This window comes from Rattus norvegicus, chromosome 4 (genome assembly GCF_021556685.1).
Source record: "Rattus norvegicus strain SHRSP/BbbUtx chromosome 4, alternate assembly SHRSP_T2T, whole genome shotgun sequence".
In the NCBI taxonomy this organism is placed as follows: Eukaryota; Metazoa; Chordata; class Mammalia; order Rodentia; family Muridae; genus Rattus; species Rattus norvegicus.
In genome coordinates, this window is record NC_141537.1 from 168937084 (window position 1) to 168962209 (window position 25126).

The following is a 25126-nucleotide window of genomic DNA, read 5'->3' on the forward strand; positions in this document are numbered from 1 at the left end:
AGAAATTGCTTAGCTGGGGATGGAGCTCAGTAGTAGAGCACTAGACTAGAACAGATGAGGCCTAGGTTCAATCTCCGGGGCTGTAAACAAAATAACAAATGGACGTTCAAGCACCGCCTCCCGCTCAAAAGGGCAAATGCGTAGTGGCCCAGGCTCAAGGCTTCAAGGCCAACCTGCACTACAAATTCAAGAAAATCTCAAAACCGATTGGCTGGGTGTGGTAGTGCACACCTTTAATCCCAGCACTGGGAGGCAGATGGCAGATGGATCTGGCTTCAAGGCTGGTCTCATCTACACTGTGAGACCCTGTCTCAGAACAAAACCACCCAAACCCAACGAAAATTCCTAGTGAGGAGCAACAGTAAAAAGCTACAACCGCGCGGGAGTAAAGGTAGGTGCATGCGAGGTTGGGAACGAGGGTGTAAAAGACTTAAGTTTTTTTGGTGAGCATGACTACTAGATGAAAAAACTGGGGGTGGTACCTGGAGGTTCCCTCCAAAAACATTACTGTATCAGCAACAGGGTGCGTTCCCATCCGACTCTTGGCAAATTTTATTTAGGGTGTTCTGATGAACAGAAGTATTGTTTGTGAAAGTCTGAGCACGTTTTTATGATGCTGAAAAGTGTGCAGAAAAAGGAAAATCAGAGGCAGACTGGCTTACTAGTTCCAGGCCAGACTGAGACAGTTCCAGGCCAGTCAGGGTTACATTGGGAGATTTTACTTCAAAATAATACTGCTCCTGCCTGCCTCCTCCCTAAGAAACTAGTGGGAATACAGAGGTGAATCTGGGAAATCCTCAGCAAGGAACATGAATATAATCCATTTATACACACATTTATGTTTATTTTACCGTCAAAAGACAAAATGGAAGTGCATTAAGCTTTTCGTTATATATCTACACATTAAACCCTATATAAACTAGCGGGTTAGAATTTAAACACCATCTTCTGCGGTGGGCATTTTAAGAGATTATAAATAGCAATAAAAATAGAGTGATCGGAACGCTGGTGCTCAAGGCTAGCGCCTCTGGATTCTGGCAGTCCCTCCTCTGCAGGACCCCGGGTTGTCACCTCCACCAATGACCGAGCCGGAGCAGCGGCCCAGGGGAGGGCTAAGATCTGCTGGAACGCGCCCTGTCAACTTTGTAGTCCAGTCACCTACGTCGGTTGGTAGCGGCCGCTGTGGCTTTAAATGGCCGGGGGATTTCGAATCGGGGAAGGCGGGAGGTCAGGCCGTGGGGCGCCCCCGTCTCGGGGAGCCCCCGCTCGCCGCGTCCCTGAGCCGGAGCGCGGCCGCGCGGCTTTGTCTCCAGCGTCGCGCCCTGCACTTCCCCGTGCGCAGCCTGTAACCCGAGCTCCCATTTCCTGGTGGATTCTCTTAAAGCGGCCGCGGTCGCCGCGCAGAACAAAGGCCATTGTCTCGCTTCCTCCTGCGGCGCCGCGTCCTTCCCGGAAAGCCCCTTCCTAGACCGCCGTCCCCGGGCTGCAACTGCTCCTCGGGGAGCGCACAGAAAAGCCCCTACTGTGCTTGGCCCAGGTCCTCGGGAGGCGCAGCCAGGGATGGCGGGAGAGAGATAAACCAGGCTTGCTGGTCCCGGGGCCACGCTGCAAGGTTCCCCAAAGGCGTCCTTCGCCTCGGGGCGGGCCACTGGGCATCCCGAGCCCCTCCCCCGCACGCCTTTTGATTTCTCCGCGGCCCGCGGTAACCCGAGCTTTTATTTCCTGGTGGCTCCTTTAAGAGGCAGAGCCGGGTGCTGGGAATTCACGTCAGTTTCTGCCCTGAAACTCTCAAGATCAATGAGCAGAGAGCTTTCTCAGTTCTGCCTTTCAGTTTCTCTCTTCCAGGAAGGAAAACATTCGAGAGAGAGAGAGAGAGAAATAGAGAGAGAGAAGGAGGGAGGGAGGGAGCGAGCGAGCTAGCGAGCGAGCGCCGCGGGAGGGCGGACGGGGGCGGGCGCGCCGGCCGCGGGTGGGAGGAGACACGCGAGGCCGGCCGGCTGCGCCCGGGTCGCCGCGCCGCGACCCGCACACCCCACGCCGTGCTCGCCGGCTCCCACGCCCCCGCACCTCGCGCCCGATCCGCGCGTTCCGAAGACCCCCCTCCCCCTCGGGCGGCCGCCGCCGGCGATGCTGCAAGAAACTTCTTAAATGACCGCGTCCCGCTGCCCCGCCGAGCGTTTCTGGGTTGGGGAGAGGAAAGGAAAGTGGAAAAAAACTGAGAACTTCCTGATCCCTTTCGCTGTGAGACATGTCTGAGACTCCTGCTCAGTGTAGCATTAAGGTAACGATCGGATTCTCTTCCTTCCCCCTTGGGCGATCGGAACCCCCTTGCCCCGGGGCTGCTGGTGCAGTTGCTAGGCTCGCGGGGGAAATTATTTGGGGCGCGAGGGAAAGAAGATGCAGCTCGCGGCAGCGGCTGTACCCTTTAGTGTAACCTTGCTACACCCCTCTCCCGCCGAGCTCCTCCTGGGTTCCTGGGCCCCCCACCCCACTCCCTTGCTTTTTTGACAATGTAATGCGGCTCTCAGTTGGTAGGAGGAACCCGGCTTGTCTTCAGATCTGTAGAGCACCTCCGTAATTAGTGCGCTTAAAAATAAGAACGGAGAAAGAAAAACCCCTTCTCCTTATTCCTACGCCTACCAGGAGATTGAATTGTAACTTTTGTTCCCGAGGGGTGGTCTCCCTAGGGAAAAAGTTCTAGGGGCCCCCGCTTGGAATGGTGTTTCTCTCCTCTCTCCTCTCTCCTCTCCCCCTCCCCCCCCAATCACAAGAATTTTATTTTACCCTCTTTTCTGATTGTGATTGCAAGTGCTAAGACAATCTTGGTGTCAGCTTTTCCTGGGCATTGCACAATGAAAAAAAAATTAAACCAAGGTGAATAAAGTTGCTGAATCGTTGTTTTACTCTAGTGCATATGAAAGTTGAGCAATCTGAAAGTAGAAAACTCCTGTGATGCAGGGTGGAAAAGAAGCGGCTAGGCAAAATGACCTTCTCTGACAGTCCGAGCTGGTGTTGAAAAGCTGCCATCTCTGGGCTCCCTGGCCTGTTCAGGAGGGATATTTGCAAAGCCTTCGCCTTCCAGGTAGTCCCGTATGGCATGCATGCACACACGGTCTATCTACATAGGCTTTAGTGCTGTAGTTCATTGCTTTTAAAAAGTTGTTGTGAAGTTTGCCACCATTGGGAGGCAGAATGATTTGTCTGTCTCCCCAGTTTTTTTTTTCCCCGTGCTGCATTTATTTCAAGGTTCTGTCAGTTACCAGGAGGCAAGTTTTCTGCTCTCTGTGCAAGGCTGAAGTTTCTCAAGTTTTCTGAGGGTTTGGCCTATGTGTCTCTTGCCTGGATGTTGCGGAAACAATGGGCAACTAGCCTGTTTTCTCTGCTCTGGGAAGGTAACAGCGTTTCATCCAGGATCTATGGGAGGGAAAGGTATTTTGTCACCGGCTTGCTAGTTTTTCATCATTAGAATCAGACCTTAGTGTTTCTTATCAGGAATGATGGTCATGGGTTTGAAGTAAGGAGGGTGGGGACCTAGAAGGTGCATTGGTGTCTGTTTTGTGCCTTGCAGAAGAGCAGAGGAACTTTTTGGCCTTTTGTGTTTGTGAGTATCTGGGGTAGGCTTTGGAGCCGTGAGTGCCTCAGTAAAGAATTTAGGATGCCGAGATACTTTTTCCTTTGCACTGGAAATTAGATTCTTCATCGAGTTCAGGAAAAAAAAATGTCGTCGTATAGATAATCTAATTTACTTCACACTTCATAACAAAAACAGAGGTAACTAAATAATAGGGTATTAGGTCAGTAAATTGTGTTTGGCTCGATGGCAGTAAACCTGACAGCAGAAAAATCTGGACCAGCTGCAGCCCAGCAGCTTCTGATTGCAAACAGCACGCTGTGGTCTATCCTGTGACTCCTCCAACCTCTTCTAAACTGAGGGAGGGGGGCATGGCTGCAGTTCTGATATGCTCTTGCTGGAAGCAGAGTGCCTCTGTTGAACGAACGGACGACCGGACGGCCTGTGTCGCTGCGCCCCAGTGGAGAGAAGACCTAAAACATGTTACGAAGCCAAACCCCACCAGAACACATCCTCATGTGTGACAGGGAAGTGGTATGCAATGTGCGACCTCATTCTTTTCCTTATTATCTTAGGTTGTTTTGTTTTGTCTTGTTTGGGTTTTTTGTTTTTTTTTTTTTTTTGTTTGTTTGTTTTTAAACTTTGGTCCTGGGAATGGAGCACAGAACCAACCGTGTATTACATGGGCTAGCTGAACCCTGCTCTTTCTTGAACGGTAACCTTTTTGCGTACCTCTTATTATTGTTTATTTTATCAGTGTCTAATGTGTCTTCCAAGTGGGTTTATTATTCTCCACCACCTATGCGAGTGACATTTTTTTTTTAAATTCGTTTTGGACTGTTATCTGTGGAGACAGTCTGTGAATGCTTGCCTAGGCCGAGGGTGTTTTTAGGTGTGTGTGCGCATGAAGAGTATCTCCCCTACGTGGAGTTGCTTGAGTTTATCCTGTTCCATAATACACCGTGGAGATCGAGGGCCAGGATTAGTTCAGGTCATCCGAAAGTGCTCCAGTGATGTGGGGCTTCATTTAGTCCTTGGGATGTGGTACTGTGATTCGGTGAGGGAAAAAAAATGTGTACTAGCAAGTCCCAAGTAAGTTGCTTGCTTCTAGGGACGTTACTCGAGCCGGGTAGGGGCTAAACTTTTCCTTGAGGTGGGGAATGCAAGTGAGTCTTTGAAGGATGCTGTGCTGGGCTGAAGGAACAGGAAGGCTGCCTTTGAGGAGAGATTTCCCTCACTCCTGAGACCTTCCCTATCTGCTCTCCTGCAGCACAAACAGCTGGTCGGCAGCAGTAAATTCCTCAGCAGCTGGTGAGGTGGAAGCCACAGGAGCTTGGCCAGAGGCAGCCACAGGGGGGGTGGGGTGGGGGGGAAGTACTTTGTTTACTTTTGAGCCCTTGTCTGTTCTGCTAGGAAAGACAAGAGTCGGACCAGGGTGGAGTTTCCAAGGTGAAAGTTTCTGAATTGGTCAATCAGTGACACCCATGTAAGACCATTTAGACCATTTGAGTATAGGTGGCGGACAGAGTGAGGCAGGGCCTTGTGTGACACTTTTACAGTCTAGGAGAGAAGCTTCCCCTGTAGGCTGGGGTCATGCTGAGTGGCTTGGAGCCTTCTTGTTGGTTCTCTGTGACAGCCCCTCTGTGAGTGCTGTGACATTATCCTCTGTTCCTCACTGGTGGGGTTGGCTGACCATCTGTAAGAAGTCAGGTATTTTTCCTTTTGTTTTGTGTACCCCCCCTCCCCAGAAGATCAGGCTTGTCACAGGACAAAGGCCAATAGTTTGGCTTTTCCAACCATCAGCCATCACCTCCAAGGAACCTGTTCACTTTTAAATTCAGCCAAGTAACAGTGGAAAGTGGTGCGGCCCAGGTGACACCGGCCTTTTGCAAGGCTTGGCACAGACATAGGCACACAGGCACACGGGCTCATTGGTTGAGCTGATCTGGCACACAAAAGCTAGTGGTACGATGCCCCTGGCCCTTCTTTTCCTGTTTTCTTATCAGTTCACATTTATGATAGGATGAAATTCTCATTTAAAAAAAAATATGTTCTGGAGGCGGTCTAGATGTCTCATTCCCTTGGGTTATCGAGGGTGATCTTGGTGCCTGTTTCTCACCCGGCAGCCGGTGCAGAAACATTTCTGTCCTGTTTGCTGACTCCAAGTGAGGTGTGGAGGACGTGAGTGCCCCTTCCTCTCTGCCCAGGGATCACCTCATTTAATACGGTTTTCCTGTTGCCTCTCAAAGCTCGAGCTCTGCCTGGTCTCTGTCCAATAAGTAAAAGGATTTTGATATATATTACTAACACGATGGTAATTATGACAACCTCAGAAACTGCTTCTGCGTCTAAGCAAAAGAAAGGATGTGAGATGAGAGTGGTGATCGCCTCACATTCGAGGGAAGATCAGGTTCAACCTTGGCCACGGAGTAAGCTAGAGGCCAGCCTGTCTTTAAAAGAAAATAAAATAAAAAATAATAAAAAAGAGAGACTTAGTAAGCGAACAAAATGGCTTGTGGGATCGCTATAAAGACTTAGCTTGTAGGGTTTCCCGTTTCTCTCACAGTAGAACCTGGGAACTTTTCAGATATTGAGAGTTAAGTCGGAATTGAGAGATCTTAGCCAGACCCCGAGCCACACTCTTCTGTGTTTCACAGCTGGCTTCTGAGACCTAAGTGGGTTGCTTTAGCCCATGGATGACTGAACCAGGTTGGAACACAGGCCCACAGGGTCTCAGGCCACCACCTCACATTCTCAAGGTTCACCGTGTGTCTGTAAAAGGCCAGGGAAATCTGATACAATGGGCTGTGCTCTCTGGCACTTCCTAGTGTGGTCCATTTTAATCACAGGGCAGCTGGTCCGAGGGCACAGAGCTATGTGCCCTGGAAGCTGAGGTGTGTGGGAACAGTGGGCCGCCAGGGTCTAGTCAGGTGTGAGGGGCGGAAGTGGTAGGAGGTGGGGATGTGGGAAGAAGGGCCTGCTGGACTTGGTATTTGGCACCACGTTTTGCAGCGATACCTGGTAGGGTGGGTGCATGAGAGCCTGGAAGTTCCACTGTTGGATGAAGCATTGCTACCTGCTGTCATGTCACCTCTTGATAAACCCGTGGGTGAGCCACAGGCTGCCTCACCCTGAGCCGGGCAGACCTTCACTTATGTCTCCTAAGCACTCTTTTTAAGAATTCTGAGAGCCATTTTAGAGTGCCAAAGGGAAGAGTAGGTAAAGTGGGGGTTGGGGGGCTATACCTTAGCTGTGAGCGGCAGGCAGAGAGAGCTAAGACATGTTCTCAAACACATGGGGAGGGGCAGGGGGAGAGGCAGCTGGATGTTACTTGTTGATCCAATTTCATTTTATTACTGGCTTTTAGAGGTTGGCCTTTATTGGAACGGCTCCCCCAGTGGTGGGGGAGTCTGGACCACAGGAAGACACTTAGAATGTGGGCGATAAGGTGGGATATATACTCTTTTCTGTGAATACCACTTTAGAAAAACACCATGACTTGGTCTCCGGCAGAGTCCGTCCTTGCTGTAATGTTCCGATAGACTTGAGGATGCAATATTTATTGAAAAAGAGTGTGATTTCTCTTCAGTGTTCCCACGCCAACGGGAGCCCAGCTTGAAGATTGTTCGTTGCCAAACCTAGTATTTGGGGAGAGAAAGGCTAGACTAAATTAGGGGAGAAGTTAGAATTACAGCCTATTAAAAAGCAAACACATTTTATTGATTTTTCTGTACATTCGGGAACCAGACTAATAAAATAGTGTTTATTGGGACATCTCAGAATGAGCCCCCATGAACAGGCAAGTGACTTGTGTTCCGTGCCATCCACTGCGTAGGACTGAGTACAGCCGTGTGCTTGAAACTGGCCTTCTGGTGTTGAAATATTACCACAAATCTATCATTTGCCCTGTTAATTCTCTGGGTTACCCTTTCATCTTTGACAGTGAAAATATGCGGCACAACCTGGTCTGGTCCCAGGGATTTGCCGTCCTTTTGGCATAAGGAAGAAGGCCTTACTGTGTAAAGTAGGGACGCCCCATGTTGATTCAGCTAACTGCATGGAGTCCTAATTGCCCGTGCTTGTGAAAACCGCAGAACCCATGCGAAAACTTAGGGAACTTTATAAACTCCCTGTAATTAAAAGTGTCTCATTGCTGTTCTAGTGGTCGTCTTTCCCAAGGCAGCCAGCTCAGGTATACAACTCTGTAGGACTTCTCCCACTTCCTCCTCCTCCTCCTCCTCCTCCTCCTCCTTTGCCTCGAGGCCTCCTTCACCAACACCACCATCGCTGGTTGCATACTAATCAGAGTTATCCTGATGTGTTGAGCTTAATGACCTCATTCCCTCTTCACAGTCTATCCTGGAGGCGGTTTCCCTCCCGATTTTACAAACCCAGGAACCGAAGCCAGAGAGGTTAAGTGATCTGCCTCAGATCTCTAGGCTTGTATGCCTGGTGGCAGTACAAGGCTGAGACACTGCATCACAGGTCTGCAGCTCCCAGTGACTGTTTCGAGCTGTAACCGCCTTCAGGAAGCAAATTAGGAAACTCAGAGTGATGGGCCTATGGGTCATCACCGTAGCTGAGGCAGAGAGAGAGAGAGAGAGAGAGAGAGAGAGAGAGAGAGAGAGAGAGAGGGCAGAGAGGCAGAGATGGAGCCAGGAGAGGTCTTGTGTTTCCTCTGCTTGTTTCTGTTGAAGGCGGGCTGCTCCTCATTCCCATTAGGACTAGCCAGATGCTCAGTCCTAGCCAATGACCTCTCTGGATGAGTGTTGAGGTGATCCATTTTCACAAGCACAGCCCCTGCCGCTCTCTGGTGGTGTGTTATCTTCCGTAGCTCTGTTTTTTGACCACCACGCTTTTTTTTCTTTTTTTTCGGAGCTGGGGACCGAACCCAGGGCCTTGCGGTTGCTAGGCAAGCGCTCTACCACTGAGCTAAATCCCCAACCCAACCACCATGCTTTTTACTCAGGAACCTCTCTCCCTCCCATCCTACTTTTTCTTGTTAACAGTTGCTCCATTAAGTGGTTTCTGTATCTGAGGTGGTGCCCTCACCCTGCCCAGGCTCAGGGCCAGGCACCCCCTTTACTGACAGTACGCCATCTTTTCTATGTACAGCGTCGTCATCATCATCATCATCACCACCACCACCAGCACCACCACCACCACCACCACCACCACCACCACCAAAAGCTTTTTGCCCAATACATGAATGTCCTCCCCCCACAAGTGTCCTCTTATTAAGCATGAACATTGTGAATGCTGGGAATCTATTTGAAATATGTGCAGATATCATTTCCCATCACTACCCAAGGCATGATTTTTTTTTTATTCTTTTCTCTTTGTATGAGCCCACCCATCTTGGACTTATTCTTTCCAGTTTACTTGAACGAAGAGAGACATTTGGGCCTTCGACTTCACAAATTTCTGGGGCTTTTTTTTTTTATTTGTCTGTCTGTTTCTTAGGTAACCCTCTCTACCCACAAGCCTGGCATTGGCTGTTGAACACAGGATCTTAGATAGGCTAAGCAAGATCTCTGCTTTTGAGCTATTTCTGTGTCCAATTTCTTTTCTTATTTTAAAAATTTATCTAGTCACTTTACATCTCAACGTCTGCCCCCTTCTCCTCCCAGCACCCGTCACACAGATCTTTCCCCCATTTCCCCTTCCCTTCTCCTTTGGGAAGGGGGAGCCCCCCCTCTGGATATCACTGTATTCAAAATTTTATATCCAAACAGCTTTAATAAGCAGATGAGGAAAATGCCTAAGTCCCTCAGCTGAGACTTAGCAGAACCACAGAGTCCTGCTGGTGCACCAGAGAAGGGCGCAGAGACAGTGTGAGGTGACACAGTACAGGTGATTCAGGGACATTCAAGGCGAATGACCCAGAAGTCTCACGAGGTATCAAAGAAACTGAGGCTCACAGCTTGTCCAGATCCCATTGCTAACTGTAGTCAAGACACCGTCAGAATCATGTGTTGTGTTTCGTTTGAGGTGCTTGTAGAAGCCATAAAAAAAAAATCAAACAAGAATTCAGACAGCATTGTGTCCCCATTATAAGTCACACACACACACACACACACACACACACACACACACACACACAGACACACACACCACTGCCCCTCCGCCTGTGTGGCACCACAGATGGGCAGGTGACAGCACTGGCTATGACTTCCAAGTTAAGTCACTCGATTTAAGAAGTGAAGAGAGGATGAAATATATTTTGGAAAGATATCCAAGGGAAAAGGGCTGGCATAAAAACAATGTTGATTTTTAAAAGGCCAAGCAAGCTTCCTGTATCTGGACGGATGATTTATGAGCACCCTCCCAAAGGAAGATGTGAAAGAACAGGTTCCTGAGGATTTATGTCCTCTGCTGGGGGGATTTTCTCTTTGTATGTGGGAGTCAGGCATAGGGAAACGACCTCATTTCCTGAATGACCCAAAAAGGACACGTTGCCCTGCTGGGCTGGTGTGAGTTCTGTCAGCAAATGTGTTCAGGGAGATGACACCGAGTCCTCCCATTTGCCTCTGAATTTAGCTTTGAATTTTATTCTGTCTCCCCTTGGTTCTTCCCTGTGTGGTTCTCGTTTCTTAAGGACATTGCTAGTTGTTGGGAGAAGGGCTCTGTTTACTGTAGACATGGTAGCACACAGACCTGTGGAACCTGGTCCTGACCTGAACTTGTTCGTGTTACTTGATCATGATCTTATTAACTCATCCAACCGATGGCACTGTGACCGCAGGCTCCTTACAGGTATTGGCGGGTGAAAGTAAGGCTTCTGTGGTCCACAGCATGTGAACCTAGAAGGGGCTTATCGTCTCGATACCCACATTTTCCCAGTTGAGAATCCAGGCTCCAGAGATGATCAGATGTGAGATTGGTAGTGCTTGCCTGAACCAAGGTCCAGGCCGCACAAGTTGGCTGGCGCCCAGCATGGTGCTCTTGCTGCCAACCCACTGCCCTGGCGACACTCAGCCATTGCTCAGAAAAGCCTTTTTTTTTTCTCTAAACTTTAATTGAGCACACAAGGCTCGGCAAGAAGGGATGAGCCGACTGCAATTACGTGACTGTACCCAATGCCTTTTGTATCTTCCAGCAGAGTTTTGAGAGAAATAGCTGATTGTGGTTCTGAGTAAGTTTTCAGAGATGAAGGAGAATGGGGGAAAAGCAAACGCTCTGCAGGTCGTGTGTCTTGACTGGAGTTATTACTCTGCTCAGGGGTTGGAACAGGCTCGTGGGTCTGCTTGCTCCTACCTACGATTGCTTGTTACTCGCAACCGGGGCTCGACTCGAAAAGCATTATGGGTTCCTTAGCCGGCTTTTGTTTCCCAGCTAATCCCATGTCTGTCTGACCACACAGCAGACACTGTGTGCTGTGAGGCGGTGGAGTCCCAGCTTCATGAGTTGGGAGTAGGATGGCCCTCAGTGGAATCTTAATTATACAGAGGAGTCTGAAAAAAAGGCGAATTGTTACCTTGAGGCATGAGGGAATTTTCATGCTTTTTGTAGCTGTTAAGAGAGTGAAGTGCCTCCTCTTAGTAGTAGTTATTTGCCGTGGACTTAAAATGACATCCCGAACGTTCCTTGTCATACACGTGTTACACGGGAAGGGGAAATACAGACTAGAAAAAGACTTGTTCTCCCCCTTTTTCACAGCCTTGTGCAAGCTCTACCCGGGCCAACATGACCTTTATAACAATAGATTGTATAGATGTTATATCTCATTTGCTTGATTTTTGTTAGCACACATTAATTATACACAATGATATTTTCATACATGCGTGTAGTGTATTTTGGGACAGAATCTCTCCTTAGCGTCATTGTCCCCTTTCTGCTCGTCATCTGTCTCCTCAACTAGTCCCCTCTTTTGCTTTCATTATCTCCGCCCCCCCCAAACCACATGAGTTTCATTAGGACTGCTTACAGGAGCGTGAATGAGGGTGTTTACGGGGGCCACAGGTGCCTTACCAGTGGCCCATTCACTGAAGAAGATACCTATTGTTTTGAGGAATTCATTTCCCACCTTATGAAAGAATGAACACATGGTCGGACTGTTGGAGAAGGAGGGTTAGCTGACCCTTCCCAGTCCTCCCAGGGGCTACCCGTAGAACCTGACTTTTCTTGTCAGCTGCCAAGTACCTACCGTGTGCGGTGGGCGATAGCAGACTGCAGGTACTGCACGTTAGAATGGTCTAGCTAAACCAGTGATCCCTGCTTCAAGCATGTCCCCTGCATGCGAGGAAACCGACTCTTGAGTATTTCCTGGAAGAGATTGAGCTGCCGATAAAAATCAGTGTTGTAATTGAAAAACCAAACCAAAAGAAAACCCCAAAAAACACCAACCAAACCCCAGAGAACATCTTGTTTGTCACAAAAGTTACCAGATTCCCCTAAAGAAGTCTTCCTTGCTCCCTAGTGAAAGTGTAAGTCTAGATGTGGCCACTGAGGGTCTGACACTGTGATAAGAAAAGACAGTGGTGCAGGGTAGCTCACCTCAGGGTAGTTGTGGCCTGAAGGTAGGTCTTGGGTCCCCAGTGATAAAATAAGTGTTAAGGTCAAGGGGACAACTTAGGTACAATATTTGCTCTTTCTTCTCTCTCTCTCTCTGTATGTGTGTCCCCCATCTGTCTGTCTGTTCATCTGTCTGTCCTTGGATTTGATTCCCAGCCCCACTCCCCAACAAAAGAAAAACCCTTCATTAGCTTCATCCTTATCATTGTCTCAAGTCTAATGGTTAATACATAGATCTCCCAGGGGTAGGACAGGGTGAAATAGGGTGGAAGCTTCGTAAAGAAGAGGGTGGGGTTACCAGGCTCTGTCCTTGACCATGTTGAGGATCTCAGAGGAGGTGATGACAGACATCTGTCTCTACATGCTGTTCATTGTAGCATTCATCTAGGCATCTTCCCCAGACCAACGCCTCAGACATTGAGGTGTGTGCTGGAGCACTGATCGCTGGTACCCTAGGGACAGACGGGAGCTTTCTTTGGGCCTCACATGTGTTTTCTGCCTTGGGGCCATTCTGGCTGGTTTTGGGAACAAGGGAACTGGGAAGGAATGGAGTTGTGGTACGTTTTGTTGCTGCTGTCTCCTTTTGATGAGGTCTTGGAGATTTAGAAATGATCCGTCGTGAATTGCTTGTTTGGCACTTTGACAAGCTCTTGAGATCTGAGGCTTTCCTGACTTAATGGGTTATAATTACCCATTGATGTAATGGCCAGTGAGGAGAGGAGAGGACATCAGGTCAGGGGTCACAGGACACCTTTTTCTCTATCTCTTGGTTCCATTCAGCAAAGAGTGTGTGGTGGGAAATGCCTTTAATCCCAGGACTTAGGGGCAGACGCAGGTAGATCTCTGAGCTTCAGGCCAGTGTCTATTTAATGAGACCCTGTCATTTGGGGGTTAGAATCTGAGTAAGTTAGACAAATTCCCCAGCCTGTGTAAGTGTCCGTTTCTCTCCAACTTTTAAGACCCGAATGACCTGACTTGGCTGAGTCCACCTCAAATCTCCGAGAATGGCCAGCTCCACTGAGCTTTGTGGCATCCGGTCCTTTCCGGAGACTACTAACTCTTATCCTTTCGGGGGAGGGGGAAGCAGATTCTGAATTGATGGGAAAGGTCAGGTGTCCTCTCCAATAACGGAGTTTCCTCTCTGAACTTCACACTCTGCTTTCTTGAGCCTCTAGGGCTCTGTGGTTGGTCAGGGCTGTTTACAAGAAGGTGTAGAGTGTACCTGTCTGCAGGCAGAAGTTGGCCGGTAGGTCAGACAGCTCTGTAACACCATGCATGGGCTTCAGTGGGAGTCTCGGTGGGCATTGAGGACCAGCAGCCTTTAAGCTTTTTCAGTGTTCCCTCTTACCCATACCGGCAGGGAGATGGGCAAAGGTATTGGAGTATGTCTCCTGGAGGACACATGCTAATGGACCCTTCCCACGCAAGCTCACCTTTCCTGAGTGCACTTTCCTAAGCTACCTTGTTCATTATTTTCTCAGTGCCGTGACAGACGCTTGACAAGAAACAAAGTAAGGAAGGCAGGCTTTATTCTGGTTCACACTGAGGGGTCAGTCTGTGACAGCAGGGCAGGAATGGGGGCGGCTGCATTTTCATTGTCTTAGTCGGGAAGCAGAGAGATGAGTGCCAGTGATCAGCTTTCTCCTCGTGTTCAGTCAGAGACCCCAGCCCTTGAGATGGTGTCCCCACATGCAGGGTCCCCTCTTCACTTAAACTCTCCCGAGAACACCCTTCTATGTATACCCCCCAGAGAGGTATGTCACCTAGGGGATTCTAAAGTCTAGTTGGGTGGATGGTGAAGATTAATCATCCTAGTGACCTACCTGTTGAAAAGAGATCATAGAGGGCCTATTGGAACACACCTTTAGCCTCAGGATTTGGGAGGCGGAGGCAGTGTCTACATTGTAAATTCCAGGCCAAGCAGGCCTATATAGTCAGATGCTCTTTCAGATAAGTTATGGATCATAGATGCACTAGCATCAGTAATAGTACACTTTGGGGTACAACACAGTTTGTTCTGTGGGGATACATGTGTGAGACATGGTCTGGGAAGGGGAGAGAAATCTCCTTAAAAATACAAGGAGGCCAAGCGAAGAGCCTTGCAGTCTAGGGGAGGACCTTGTTTTAGCAGAGGCCCCAGAGAGGCAAACTCAATGGAGTAAGTCCCCGTGATCCTTCACCGGCTCTTCTGAGAACTTGTCTGTCTTTGAGAAACTTGGTAAAATGGTAAGGCAGAGTTTCTCTCGAGGGGAATGCCCGCGTGTGCTTTTGTGGTTAGCCAGGGTGTTAAGCAGTCTGATTTAAGGGAAAGATGGTCTCTGTGTGTTTTCATTTCAGCTGTGGTCTTAAAAGGCTCACCATGGAGGAGGTGTGGGCAGATGAGAACACAGTCCTCCTGCCTCTCATTGGCTTAGATCTAGGTTATAGGTGAGTGTGAGTTCATACGCATCCTATTTCTTTTTTAAAAAATACTTTAGGTTATGTTTCTATTTGCTTCTCATGTGTGTGTACACACATGCTGTGGCATGCGTGTGGAGGTCAGAGGGCAGCTTTCGGGACTTGGTTCTTTTCCTTCCGCCATGCGGTGATCCTCAGGTGGTCAGGCTTGATGGCAGGTGCCCTTACCCACAGGTCTTACCGACCCCAGTCTGTTTCTTAGATGTTTATTTAGAATGATTTGCAGAACTGTATTTGGGCAAATACACACATAACACGGGAATGCCAGAAAGAATTCCGTTCCATAGCTCTTGTCCCCAAATGGATGGCTGTGATTTTTCTTAGCATTTCATATTAGTGGGCTTTCCCCTCCTCCCTGTTTTTTTTTCTTCAACTTGACACAAGCTAGAGTCATTTTGGAGGAGGGACCGTAGGTTGAAGAATTACCTCCTCCAGACTGTCCTGTGGGCATGTCTGTGGATGTCTTGTAGAGCATCTTGTTGATTACTGGTTAAGGCAGGGCCCTGTGGGTGGTACCACCCCTGGGCAGGTAGTCCTTGGTTATGTAAGAGGACAAACTGAGCAAGACCTGGGGAGCAAGACAGCAAGTGGCTCTCCTCCCTGGCTTCTGCTTCAGTTGCTGACTGCAGGGACCTGTTTGGAGTTCTTGTCCTGAGTTCCCTTCAGACTGAACCTGTAAGCAGGAGCGAACCCTTTACCCACCCCAAACTAGTTTCGGTAAAATCTCTTAACATACCAGCCGAGAAGCGAACCGGGAGACACCCTTCAACCTCTTGGGGATGTCACGTGTTGACAGGATGATGGGGAAGTTCTCACTACCCTCTGGGTAAGGGTGAGGCAAATGACAGCCCATTTGACAGGGCTTGGGCTGTTGACCAGCCCTGACATTCCAATGCTTCTCTTTCACTGCTTGTGGGAAGGTGCATCTCTTCATTTTTCCCCAGGGCACAAATGCTAAGCTCCGGGGGAATGTGCAGTTTTAGGCACACTCCTTGTCCACATCCGTGTAAGCACCAATGGCCTCATAAAGTGCTCTGGAAGATTTTTCCACTCTCCACATCTATAAAGCAGATTCTTTTGGGGGGGGGCGGGTAAAGGTTCCCAGGTAAAGCCACAGAGGACCAAAGCTTAAGAACCACCGTTAGAGGTTAGAATCAGTGCTGCTCTAGAGAGAACAACCTGAGGCCCGCTGACACAATGGCTTCATGCCCAGCATTTAGCTTTAATCAGGACCTGTATGGTATGGCTTGCGATTTCTTGGGCATCACTCTGCTCCCCCCCCTCCCCACAAGAGTCTATTCTCGTGACTCGGTTTGCATATATGTGCATGTTCATAGCATCGCAAGTTACAGAAATTATGGTGTCGTCTGTTTTTGTTAGCATAGAGAGGAAAAGATTGCACGAAAATCCAGCCTTGTTGTAGCAAAGAAAACCTTACGTATAGATGTAAAATATATCTCCCTGGAGGGTTGGCTTTGCGATGGGCTATAAACGGATTGTTAAACAGCAAGCCGAGGGGCTGTTAGCAAGCTGTCTCTAAGAGCATCTCCTGGTCTCGTCTGAAAAGGTAATGTGGACATATTGTAGCTATGAAATAGTTTGCCTGTGGTGATTGTATGTTGATAGATTGTGTGCGTGCGTGTGTGTTCGTGTGTGTGCGTGTGTGTGCGCTCGTGCTCGGTGGTGAACAGCCTGAAAAGATAATTTTACAATGTTATTTGCTTCTATGTTTGTATTTGCCTCCTAAACCGGACAGTGTTTGAATCCTGCCTTTGCCTTTTGAGAAGCTGGCTTAAAGGAACAGGTGTCTGGTCAACTACAGGGAGTGAACCAACTCAACTTCAAAAAGCTCCAGCATGTTTTTATAACACCTTCGAATATAACAACTGCCTTAAAAGATTCATGCCGTAGAATACCCGGGTAACAGGCAAATTGCCTCCTCGTCAGCAGACACGCATTTAAATTCACAGAGCAGCAAGGCAGGGTTCCCTTCCTGTGTCTGCTCTCCCTCGAACCTCTCCTGACGTTCAGCCGAGAGTGGGTCTGCGCAGGTGCCTGCTGCCGTTGGGTCTCTAGTGGAAGAGTCCTTTCTGGTTACTAGGAGGCTTCTAGGACGAGGATAACAGCTGCCACGTTAGGAAACAGGTGTCTCTTCTAATCCTCTGACTGGATCAGCTTGTTACCCTGGCAGTGCCTTATTAGTACTGTTTTTATTTATTTATTTTTCTCTCCCACGTAAGCCAGCCCCTGCCAGGAGGTGCTGGTGAATGGGATGAGTGCCAGGGGACACGGCGACTTTTCTTGGGAGAGGTTTCTGTTAGAAGGTTCTGCTTAACCAGTCATGTTATAAAGAGAGGGCTGGGGAAAAAAAATCATTTGGAATATAAGTCACAGGGGAGAAGAGGATAGTAAATGGATGGTCTCTCCGGGTCACCTCTCCAGTGTAAAGTCAGAGCTGCCACAGAAGTGAATGATGACCCTTCTCTTGTCTTCTTGTCTTCGGCCTGTGAATAGTCGTATCCATGGTTGCTGGGTGGTGGTGGCTGTTGTCTTGAGACTGGGTTTCCATTAGTATAGGCTGACTTTGAACTTGCTATGTATGCAGCCCCAGGCTGGCCTCAGACTCCTAATACTTCTGCTTCCCCCCACCTACTAAGTGCACAGATTACAAGTGTGCACCACCAGGTCTTGTCGTCGAACTGTCCGTTTGTCAGGTTTCTGAATCTGAAGCTTTAAGATGGCTGGTGTGCTATGTTTGCCAGTCAACGAGACCATCTAGTTATACCTCAGGTTAAGTCTGCTCCGCTGTTGCTGGCGTGCTTCTGGTCCCGCCGCATCTTCTTGCTTCCTTTTCCTCTTGGTCTCCACCTTGAGCCCTGGCTCAGTCAGGGTCACTACCGCTGTGAACTTGGGGAGAGAATGGTTCATTCCGCTTATACCACATCAGTGTTCACTAAGGATGGAGATCAGGACTGGAACTTAAACCAGGCAGGAACCTGAAGGCAGGAGTTGATGCAGCCGCCATGGAGGGGTGTTGCTTACTGGCTTGCTTAGCCTGCTCTCTCACAGAACTCAGAATGGAGGCCACTAGCCATAATTGGCTGCGTCCTCTCCCATGAATCACAGATTAGGAAAATGCCCTACAGGCTTTCCTGCAGTCAAATCTCATGGAGGCTCTCCCTTCCTTCCTTTCCTTCTTTTATTGGTTATTTTATTTTATTTATATTCCAAATGTTATCCCCCTTTCCTGTTTCCCCTCCCCAAGCCCCCTATCCCATCCCCTCTCCCCTCCTCCTTCTATGAGGGAGCTCCCCTACCCACCACCCACTCCAGCCTCATCACTCTAGCATTGGCCTCTGTTGGGACATTGAGTCTCTGCTGGACCAAGGGCCTTTCCTCCCATTGATGCTAGATAATGCTGTTCTCTGCTACCTATGTGGCTGGAGCCATGTGTACTCTTTGGTTGGTGGTTTAGTCCCTGGGAGCTCTGAGGGGGGTCTGGTTGGTTGATAATGTTGTTTTTTCTATGGGGTTGAAAACCCCTTCAGCTCCTTCCCCTAACTCCTCCATTGGGATCCTTGCACTCAGTCTGATGGTTGGCTGCGAGCATCCGCCTCTGTATTGGTCAGGCTCTGGCACAGCCTCTCAGTGAACAGCCATACCAGGCTCCTGTCAGCAAGCGCTTCTTGGCATCGGCAATAGTGTCTGGGTTTGGTGTCAGCAGATGGGATGGATTCCCCGGGTGGGGCAGTCTGTGGATGGCCTTTCCTTCAGTCTCTGTTCCACTCTTTGTCCTTTCTTTTTTTTTTTCTTTTTTCTTTTTTTTCGGAGCTGGGGACCGAACCCAGGGCCTTGCGCTTGCTAGGCAAGCGCTCTACCACTGAGCTAAATCCCCAACCCCTCTTTGTCCTTTCTTAATTGAAGTTCCCTTCTCTCAGATGACTTTAATTTGTGTCAAGTTTACATAAACACTACCCAGCACAGACCACTGTCAGGCTATCCTGGAGTAATTCTTTTTAACGAGAAGGTCTTGTAGCACTACTCTAATCCCAACTCCACCCCATTTGACCTCAGACTCTCTGTATAGCTAAAACTGGCTCCAAACTCTTGATTTTTCTGCAGCCTTCTCCCAAGTGCTGGGATCCATTCCTGGCTCTGGACTGATTCCTTGCAGCTCATTGTTTTGTCAAGCGAGGCACTCGACGGTCTACTTTCTAATACTGTGTTCCCCTTCCCCTCACAACAATACAGCCCACTCAGATGCTACTGCTCTTGTCCCAGACCATATGCTGAACTTTCATGTCTGGAATCTTCCCCTGATCTTCTCTCTCCCTGGCAGCCTTCTTGTTATCCGAAGCCTATTTTTCAAAGCCTTCTCTGTGGGTGCCAGGCACGCCATTCCCACAACTCATTGAACTTGCCTTTTGTGATTGGCAGTGATCCGGTTATAGATGACTGGCTTATTATTCTCGATGGTCTGAGAGCCCAGACAGGGCAGGAATCTAATGGACTCATTCTTATATTTTCTGTTTCCAACACGGTGCCTAGAAGGGAGGCAGGCACCTTGAATCAAAAAAACAAATTGGGGGTGGCGAGTTGGGGGAGACAGGGCCTTGTATAACTCAGGCTGTCCTCACTAACTACATATGAAAGATGGCCTTGAATGATTCTCTTGTTTCTACATGCAGCTCTGGGATTATAGGTGGGCGCACACAGTTTGTGGGAGCTGGGAATTGAACCCAGGGCTTTGTGCATGCTAGGCAGGCACTCTAGCAACTAAGCTAGAATTAGATTTCTGAAACCAGTTAGCATTTACTTAGTGTCTATTAAGTGCATGCTGGGTTTTGGAATGTGAAACATGAAGTCTTTGTACTGTCGAGGTCCTGAGGAAGTTCTCCTTGTAGATAGAAGGTGGAAATAATCTTGTTGGAGCTCTATGGAAGACAATAGGGCAAACACGACACAGTCCAGCCCCAGGACTGTTCCTCCAGCTTGTTCCCTCCATAGTTGATCAGCACTGATGACCTGGAACCTTCTGTGAAGTTTGTGATTACCTTTTGAAGTAGAGTATGGCCCTGCCCTTGCCCCTGGGTGGGTTCTTCTCAGCTTTCTCTAAAGCCTGTGTTTCCTTCGGTGCTGGCACTGGTACCAAGAGGAGGAGGAAGTCTTCGGCGCTCTTAGTTTCACAGCAGTGCCTCGGGGATACACGAGTGGGAATGACTGCGGTTCCACAGCACTGGGAAAATATCTTTGTCTTATCCTTGGTGTGGCAAGGAACATCAACATTTCTGTCTGCAAAGGGCGACACTGCAATGTGTGCTCATACAGCAAATCCTTTGGTGTCTTCGGGTGTCCTGTCTCCTCCGTAGGATTTCATACATGTGAAGTTGACCAAGTGGGAGCAGTTCCAAGAGACCCTGAACCTTCCACACAAGCCCAGAAAGACTTCTTTTCTTTTCTTTTCTTTTTTCTTTTCTTGTTGCCGTTGATCGACTGATAGCTGGGAAATTAAGCTGTGGGAGAAGTTCCAACTTCCTGAACCCAACCAGACCCCAGCACAGATCCTCGTATAGTTCCCGCTCAAACCGTGCCAGTTTTTTTCCTGATCACCTGCCAGGGACTCTCTCCCAGCCTCACGCTGCAGCTGCCTGCTGGCCCTGCTGCCCTTTACCTCACCTTGGCTGCAGGTGAGTAGGTCCCCATACTGCTTCTCTTCATCTGTCAGTCTGCTCAGGGAGTCTGGGTTGCCTTGTCTCTCTCTCTCATGGATGCAGATGAGGTCCTTGCACCCAGTCAGCTGGCAGAACGTGCTGTTTGGCCACTTGGAGAGAAGGGAATTCTAGACCCATGTGCAGATGCGAAAGTGCATACTTCAGAAGCTGCCAGGGTAGAGGGGTGACTCCTGAGGGCAGGAGGACACTGTCTTGGTACCCCTCATGCTTTGACAGTGTGGTGCTGTCAAGGTTCTTGTCGTAGGCATTACTGAAAGCCTGGCTCAGTCTTCTCTCCACTTTCACCCTCATCCAACACAGTGGCCATGCAGCAGGGAGATCCAGGGCGCAGCAAGGTGGGACCTATCATTTGTTCCCAATAGTAAGGCACAGCCTCACCCTGAGACTACCTCTGTTTGATACTGTGGAAATTTGCCATCCTTGTTCTAACAACAAACTTTTAAACTTTTGAACTTTCGTGACTGGAATTGATACAGATTCTCTTGACATTGCTTTAAAATTAATCTGCCATGGAGGGGAGTTCAGGGCTTTTTTTTTTTTAGTTAACATGTCTTATTGTAAGATTTTTCACTCATTTATGTCATTGGACTTTGGTGTCTTGCTTGCTTCCCCAACCCTGCTCTCTCAGTTTTCCTCCCTGCTCTTGTTGGTCCCCTCCTGCCCCAAATAGCCCCTCTTCTGTTTTCATATATATGTCATAGATATAGATAACACTCTATCTATCTATCTATCTATCTATCTATCTATCTATCTATCTATCTATCTATCTAGATTCTGCATATGAGAGAAGAAAGGTAACATTTGCTTGGTAGGACCCCTTTCTTTTTCTTTGGCTTGGGTGGACCCTGTTTGTCATTAGCCGCTGAATACAAAGAGAATATCAAGTGTCCTATTCTGCTCAGGAAGGCCGCCCTCCTGTCTGACCCCAGCAAGAGTTAACTCTGTATTTAGGCTCTGGATTGCCCTTCTTTCTCCTTCCTTCAGCCTCAGTTCCAGCTGTCTTCTGCATGACACCAACTACCAGAGATGCCACCTGTGCCAAGGGTCTTCCCTGGATCGCCTCCTTTATGCTCCTGGGCTGGTGTTGAGAAGGTAGTTAGTGGGTTTTTCTTTTCTTTGCAGCGAGTGGCAGGATACTTAAGCCTCATGCTTCACGGCAGAATCTGAGATCAGGAAGGAACCCACCCCTATGTCATAATTGTACAATTGCCCAACCAGGTAAATACACGTATCACGCACACACCACACGCACAAATGCACCACAGACACACAGACACAGACACAGACACACAGACACAGACACACACACACACACACCACAAACCCACCGTACACACAAATGCACCACAAACACACACACACACACACACACACACACACGCTACAAACCCACCACACACACAAATGCAACATACACACAGCATATATATATATATACACACACACATACATAACACACATACATACATACATAGATACATACATACATACTACACACTACTCACACACACAAATGCCTGCCTCTATACTAAATATCATTGCACAATTGCCCAACTCAGTATGCTACTTCTGGTAAACACCACACACACACACACACACACACACACACACACACACACACACACACACACAGATACTGGAGGGATCCTCTCGCTATACAGCCTGCAGTTGCCAGCCTCAGATTGTCTTTGTAAGTAGCTAGTAAGTCTGGTCTAGAAGTGAGGGGTGTGGATGGACTTTTCTGGTTTGTATAAGGGTCAGGCTGTGGAGCCTCCGGTGCAGTGGGATGGTTACTAGTGATTCCCAGGCTGCCACTGCCTTCCTTCCCATCTATCTCCCATGGCACAGCACTTCCTTCTGTCTCTATTATTAGCTTGCTTAGCTTTTACCATTCAGCTCCCCAAGTCTTCCCATTCTTTCTCTCCTCCCACTTTAGCCCTTCAACTCCCCTCATCTCTCAGGAGCCACCTCTCATGCTCTGTGCCTGCTGGAGCCTTTCTTTCCCTTGTTAATAAAAATAATCTTGTTTAGCCTTCTTTCATGGTGCATCAGCCTCTGGCCCGTCTCCTGTGGCTGTAAACCGTCAAAGCAGAAAGTGCCCAGGTGGGTTTCTCCAAAACGAGAGTCTGCAGCACCCCCGAGGCCTTCTGTGTCAGCAGCCATTCACTGTCCTGCCACCTTCTTGTCCCTTCTGCGAGTGGAAGGTTCTGACCCAGTCACATGCCTTTCTAAAATGACGTCATCCTACCCAAATGATGTCATCCCACCTTGTGCATTCACTGTTTTCTCTTTCCTGCTGAACTCCTTTTTCTATGGGAGTCCAGCAATTCTCTCCCTCATTATCTTTGATCGCCTGACTTTGATAAGTGGACATAATCGTGAGTATTGTATATCAAGCATGCCTTTTCCAAACAAGGAGGTTTTTTTTCTTCTTCTTCTTCTTTTTTTTTTTTTGGTGGACAGCTTTTAGTACCATAATAAATTATCATACTTGAGAAAAGGTTCGTGTGAATTATTTTTTTGTTACCGTGACCATTTACAAGTTACTGTTTTCTTTGCAGCTGACTTTGTCACATGACTCTTACTTGGTTTTGGTGAGAAATGCAGTTTTAACTTCCGTACCTGTCTTCCAAAATCATGGCTTTTGGAACTGATGGTTGAATTTTTCACAGTTAATCATTTGTAGGTGTTCAAATTTTGTTGTTTTGTTTTTGTTTTAAGACAACGGTGTCAATGTGAGTTCCTGGCTGGTCTGGGACTTGGTATGTAGACTAGCTGCAGTCTTCCTACCTCTGTCTCTCGAATGCTTCGGGATTACAGGCATGCGCCGTGAATCCCTGCTTTGTAGGATTCTTTTACCTCCAGTGCTTGGGATCAAACTTAGAGCTTGAGTGTGGTAGGTATTAACCATGGGCTTCTAGAGATCTCATGTTCCCGATGGGTTACTATGGATTCTTCTCATGTTATGACAGAGTTTATCATGTGTGCTGGCCCGATTTAAGTAGTAAAACAGCATTTCTGGACATCAGCTTCCCTTGTCACACTTTTCCTGAGGTAACCAGTCTCTGATTCTCCATTACTCATTGATGTAGTGTACCCTGCTCTCTGAGTACATGGAGAGAGATGGCGGAAAGTTGCTTCAGCATGCTGTCCTTTTAGGAATGGAAACAGAATGGGAGAGAAGAGTTAGAGAAGATGGCTTTTAGGATCAGTTTTAAGACCAAGGCAGATACATTCTAGTTCCCTTTGGTAAATGAGAAACAACCACTGAGAGACATTTAAATGACTAGGTGAATGGTCTTACATAACAGGTGGCAATTCTGTAAGCTTTACACGTAGACATTTGCCGTGTAGGGTTTTTAAAATACTCCTTTCTGAGTCTCATCATTTGCAATGACGAGCCACAATTGTTTTATTAAAACTATATATAACTTGCTTGCTCGCTCTGTCTGTCTGTCTGCCTATGTATGTATGTATGTATGTATGTATGTATGTATGTATGTATCTATCTATCTATCTATCTATCTATCTATCTATCTATCTATCTATCTATCTATCTTGGAGACAGGGACTCTCTATGTATTTTTTGCTGTCTTTAGAACTTAAGGTGTAGGCCAGGCTGGCCTCAAACTTACAAAGATCCTTCTGTCTCTGCCTCTTGAGTATTGTGATTAAAGCCATATACCACCAAAAAGCCTGGCACTATATATATCATATATATATTGTATATATCATATACGATATATATGATATATGATATATATGATATATACAATATATATATGATATACGATATATCATATATACAGTATATATCGTATATATAATATGTTATTAACACTATATTAATATATATTAATAGGTATAAACTTTAATCGATAACTAGTGGCTATATTAATAGATAGTTGGGTAGGCGAGAGACGTCATTTTTTCCTTGTTGGCCTGGCTCTGAAACAGCGATGGAGCTGGACAACTGATGCTGCACTGTTGCTTTCTCTTTCATAGGGGAGAGGTAGGTCTTTCCCCAGTTAACACCTTAAAAGGAGATGAGGAGAGAGCTGCTGGTGTAGTGGGACAATTCCAGGCTCTTTCTGCAGCAACTCTGGACTCATCAGCGTAGACTTGGGAGGAGGAAACTAGGGTTCTAAGTCAGGCACCACGATGTCTGCATGTAATTCTATCACTCAGGAGGCAGGAGCAGGTGAATATTTGCAAGCTGGAGGCCAGATCTAGTGGGCAGTCTCAGAACCGCCAGGCTGCCTAGTGAGACCCAGTTTCAAAAGAAGTTGGGGTTCCAGATGAACTGTTTCTGAAGGGCTCTGCCTAGGAGCTTTTTATAAGGGGGTCAGGGTGACGGCCCATTTACGTCACCTCTTGGATCAGTGCTAGGCTGGCTGTAGAGCGCATTGGGGTTCCTGCCCCATTGGTGAAGGGCTGTCTACACGTAGTCTCATGACCTCTGTCTAACCAGTTCTGACTGCTGCGTGCTTGTAATTTACAAGATAATTATTACAATAACAGGATTTAGTCATTTGCAGCTGAGTTTTGAGGAATTTCACACCCAACGCCCGAGCAGCTCACTTCATCAGTGTGTGCGGGGTTCCATGGCACAATTACTCTGTCCAAACTAGAACCCACTTTTTCTGACGTGACCAGCTCATTGATTTGAGTTCAGTAATCTTTAATTGGGATTGTGATTTCAGAATTACAGATCAGTTCAAACTATGTTACCTTTCTTTTTCTTTCCTCTTCCTCCTCTTCCTCTTCTTCTTCTTCCTCCTCCTCTTCCTCTTCTTCCTCCTCCTCTTCTTCCTTCTCTTCCTTTTCCTCCTCTTCCTCCTCCTCCTCTCCC

At 47.9% G+C, this 25126-nt stretch overlaps 1 protein-coding gene across 3 annotated transcripts in view; it reads left to right on the forward strand.

Annotated features, from left to right (window-relative positions):
• The first annotated feature begins 1967 nt into the window (after positions 1–1967).
• Etv6 (ETS variant transcription factor 6) overlaps positions 1968–25126 on the forward strand; it is a 239683-nt gene continuing 216524 nt past the window's right edge. The window contains exon 1 of one of the 3 annotated variants that reach the window (XM_087657742.1): positions 1968–2281. In XM_087657742.1, coding sequence (XP_087513868.1) covers positions 2249–2281 — 33 coding nt within the window. In that variant the 5' untranslated portion in view covers positions 1968–2248. Of the gene's footprint in view, positions 2282–3161; positions 3393–25126 lie in introns of those variants that run through there. The other 2 variants (NM_001037353.1, XM_087657741.1) reach the window with 2 other exon arrangements.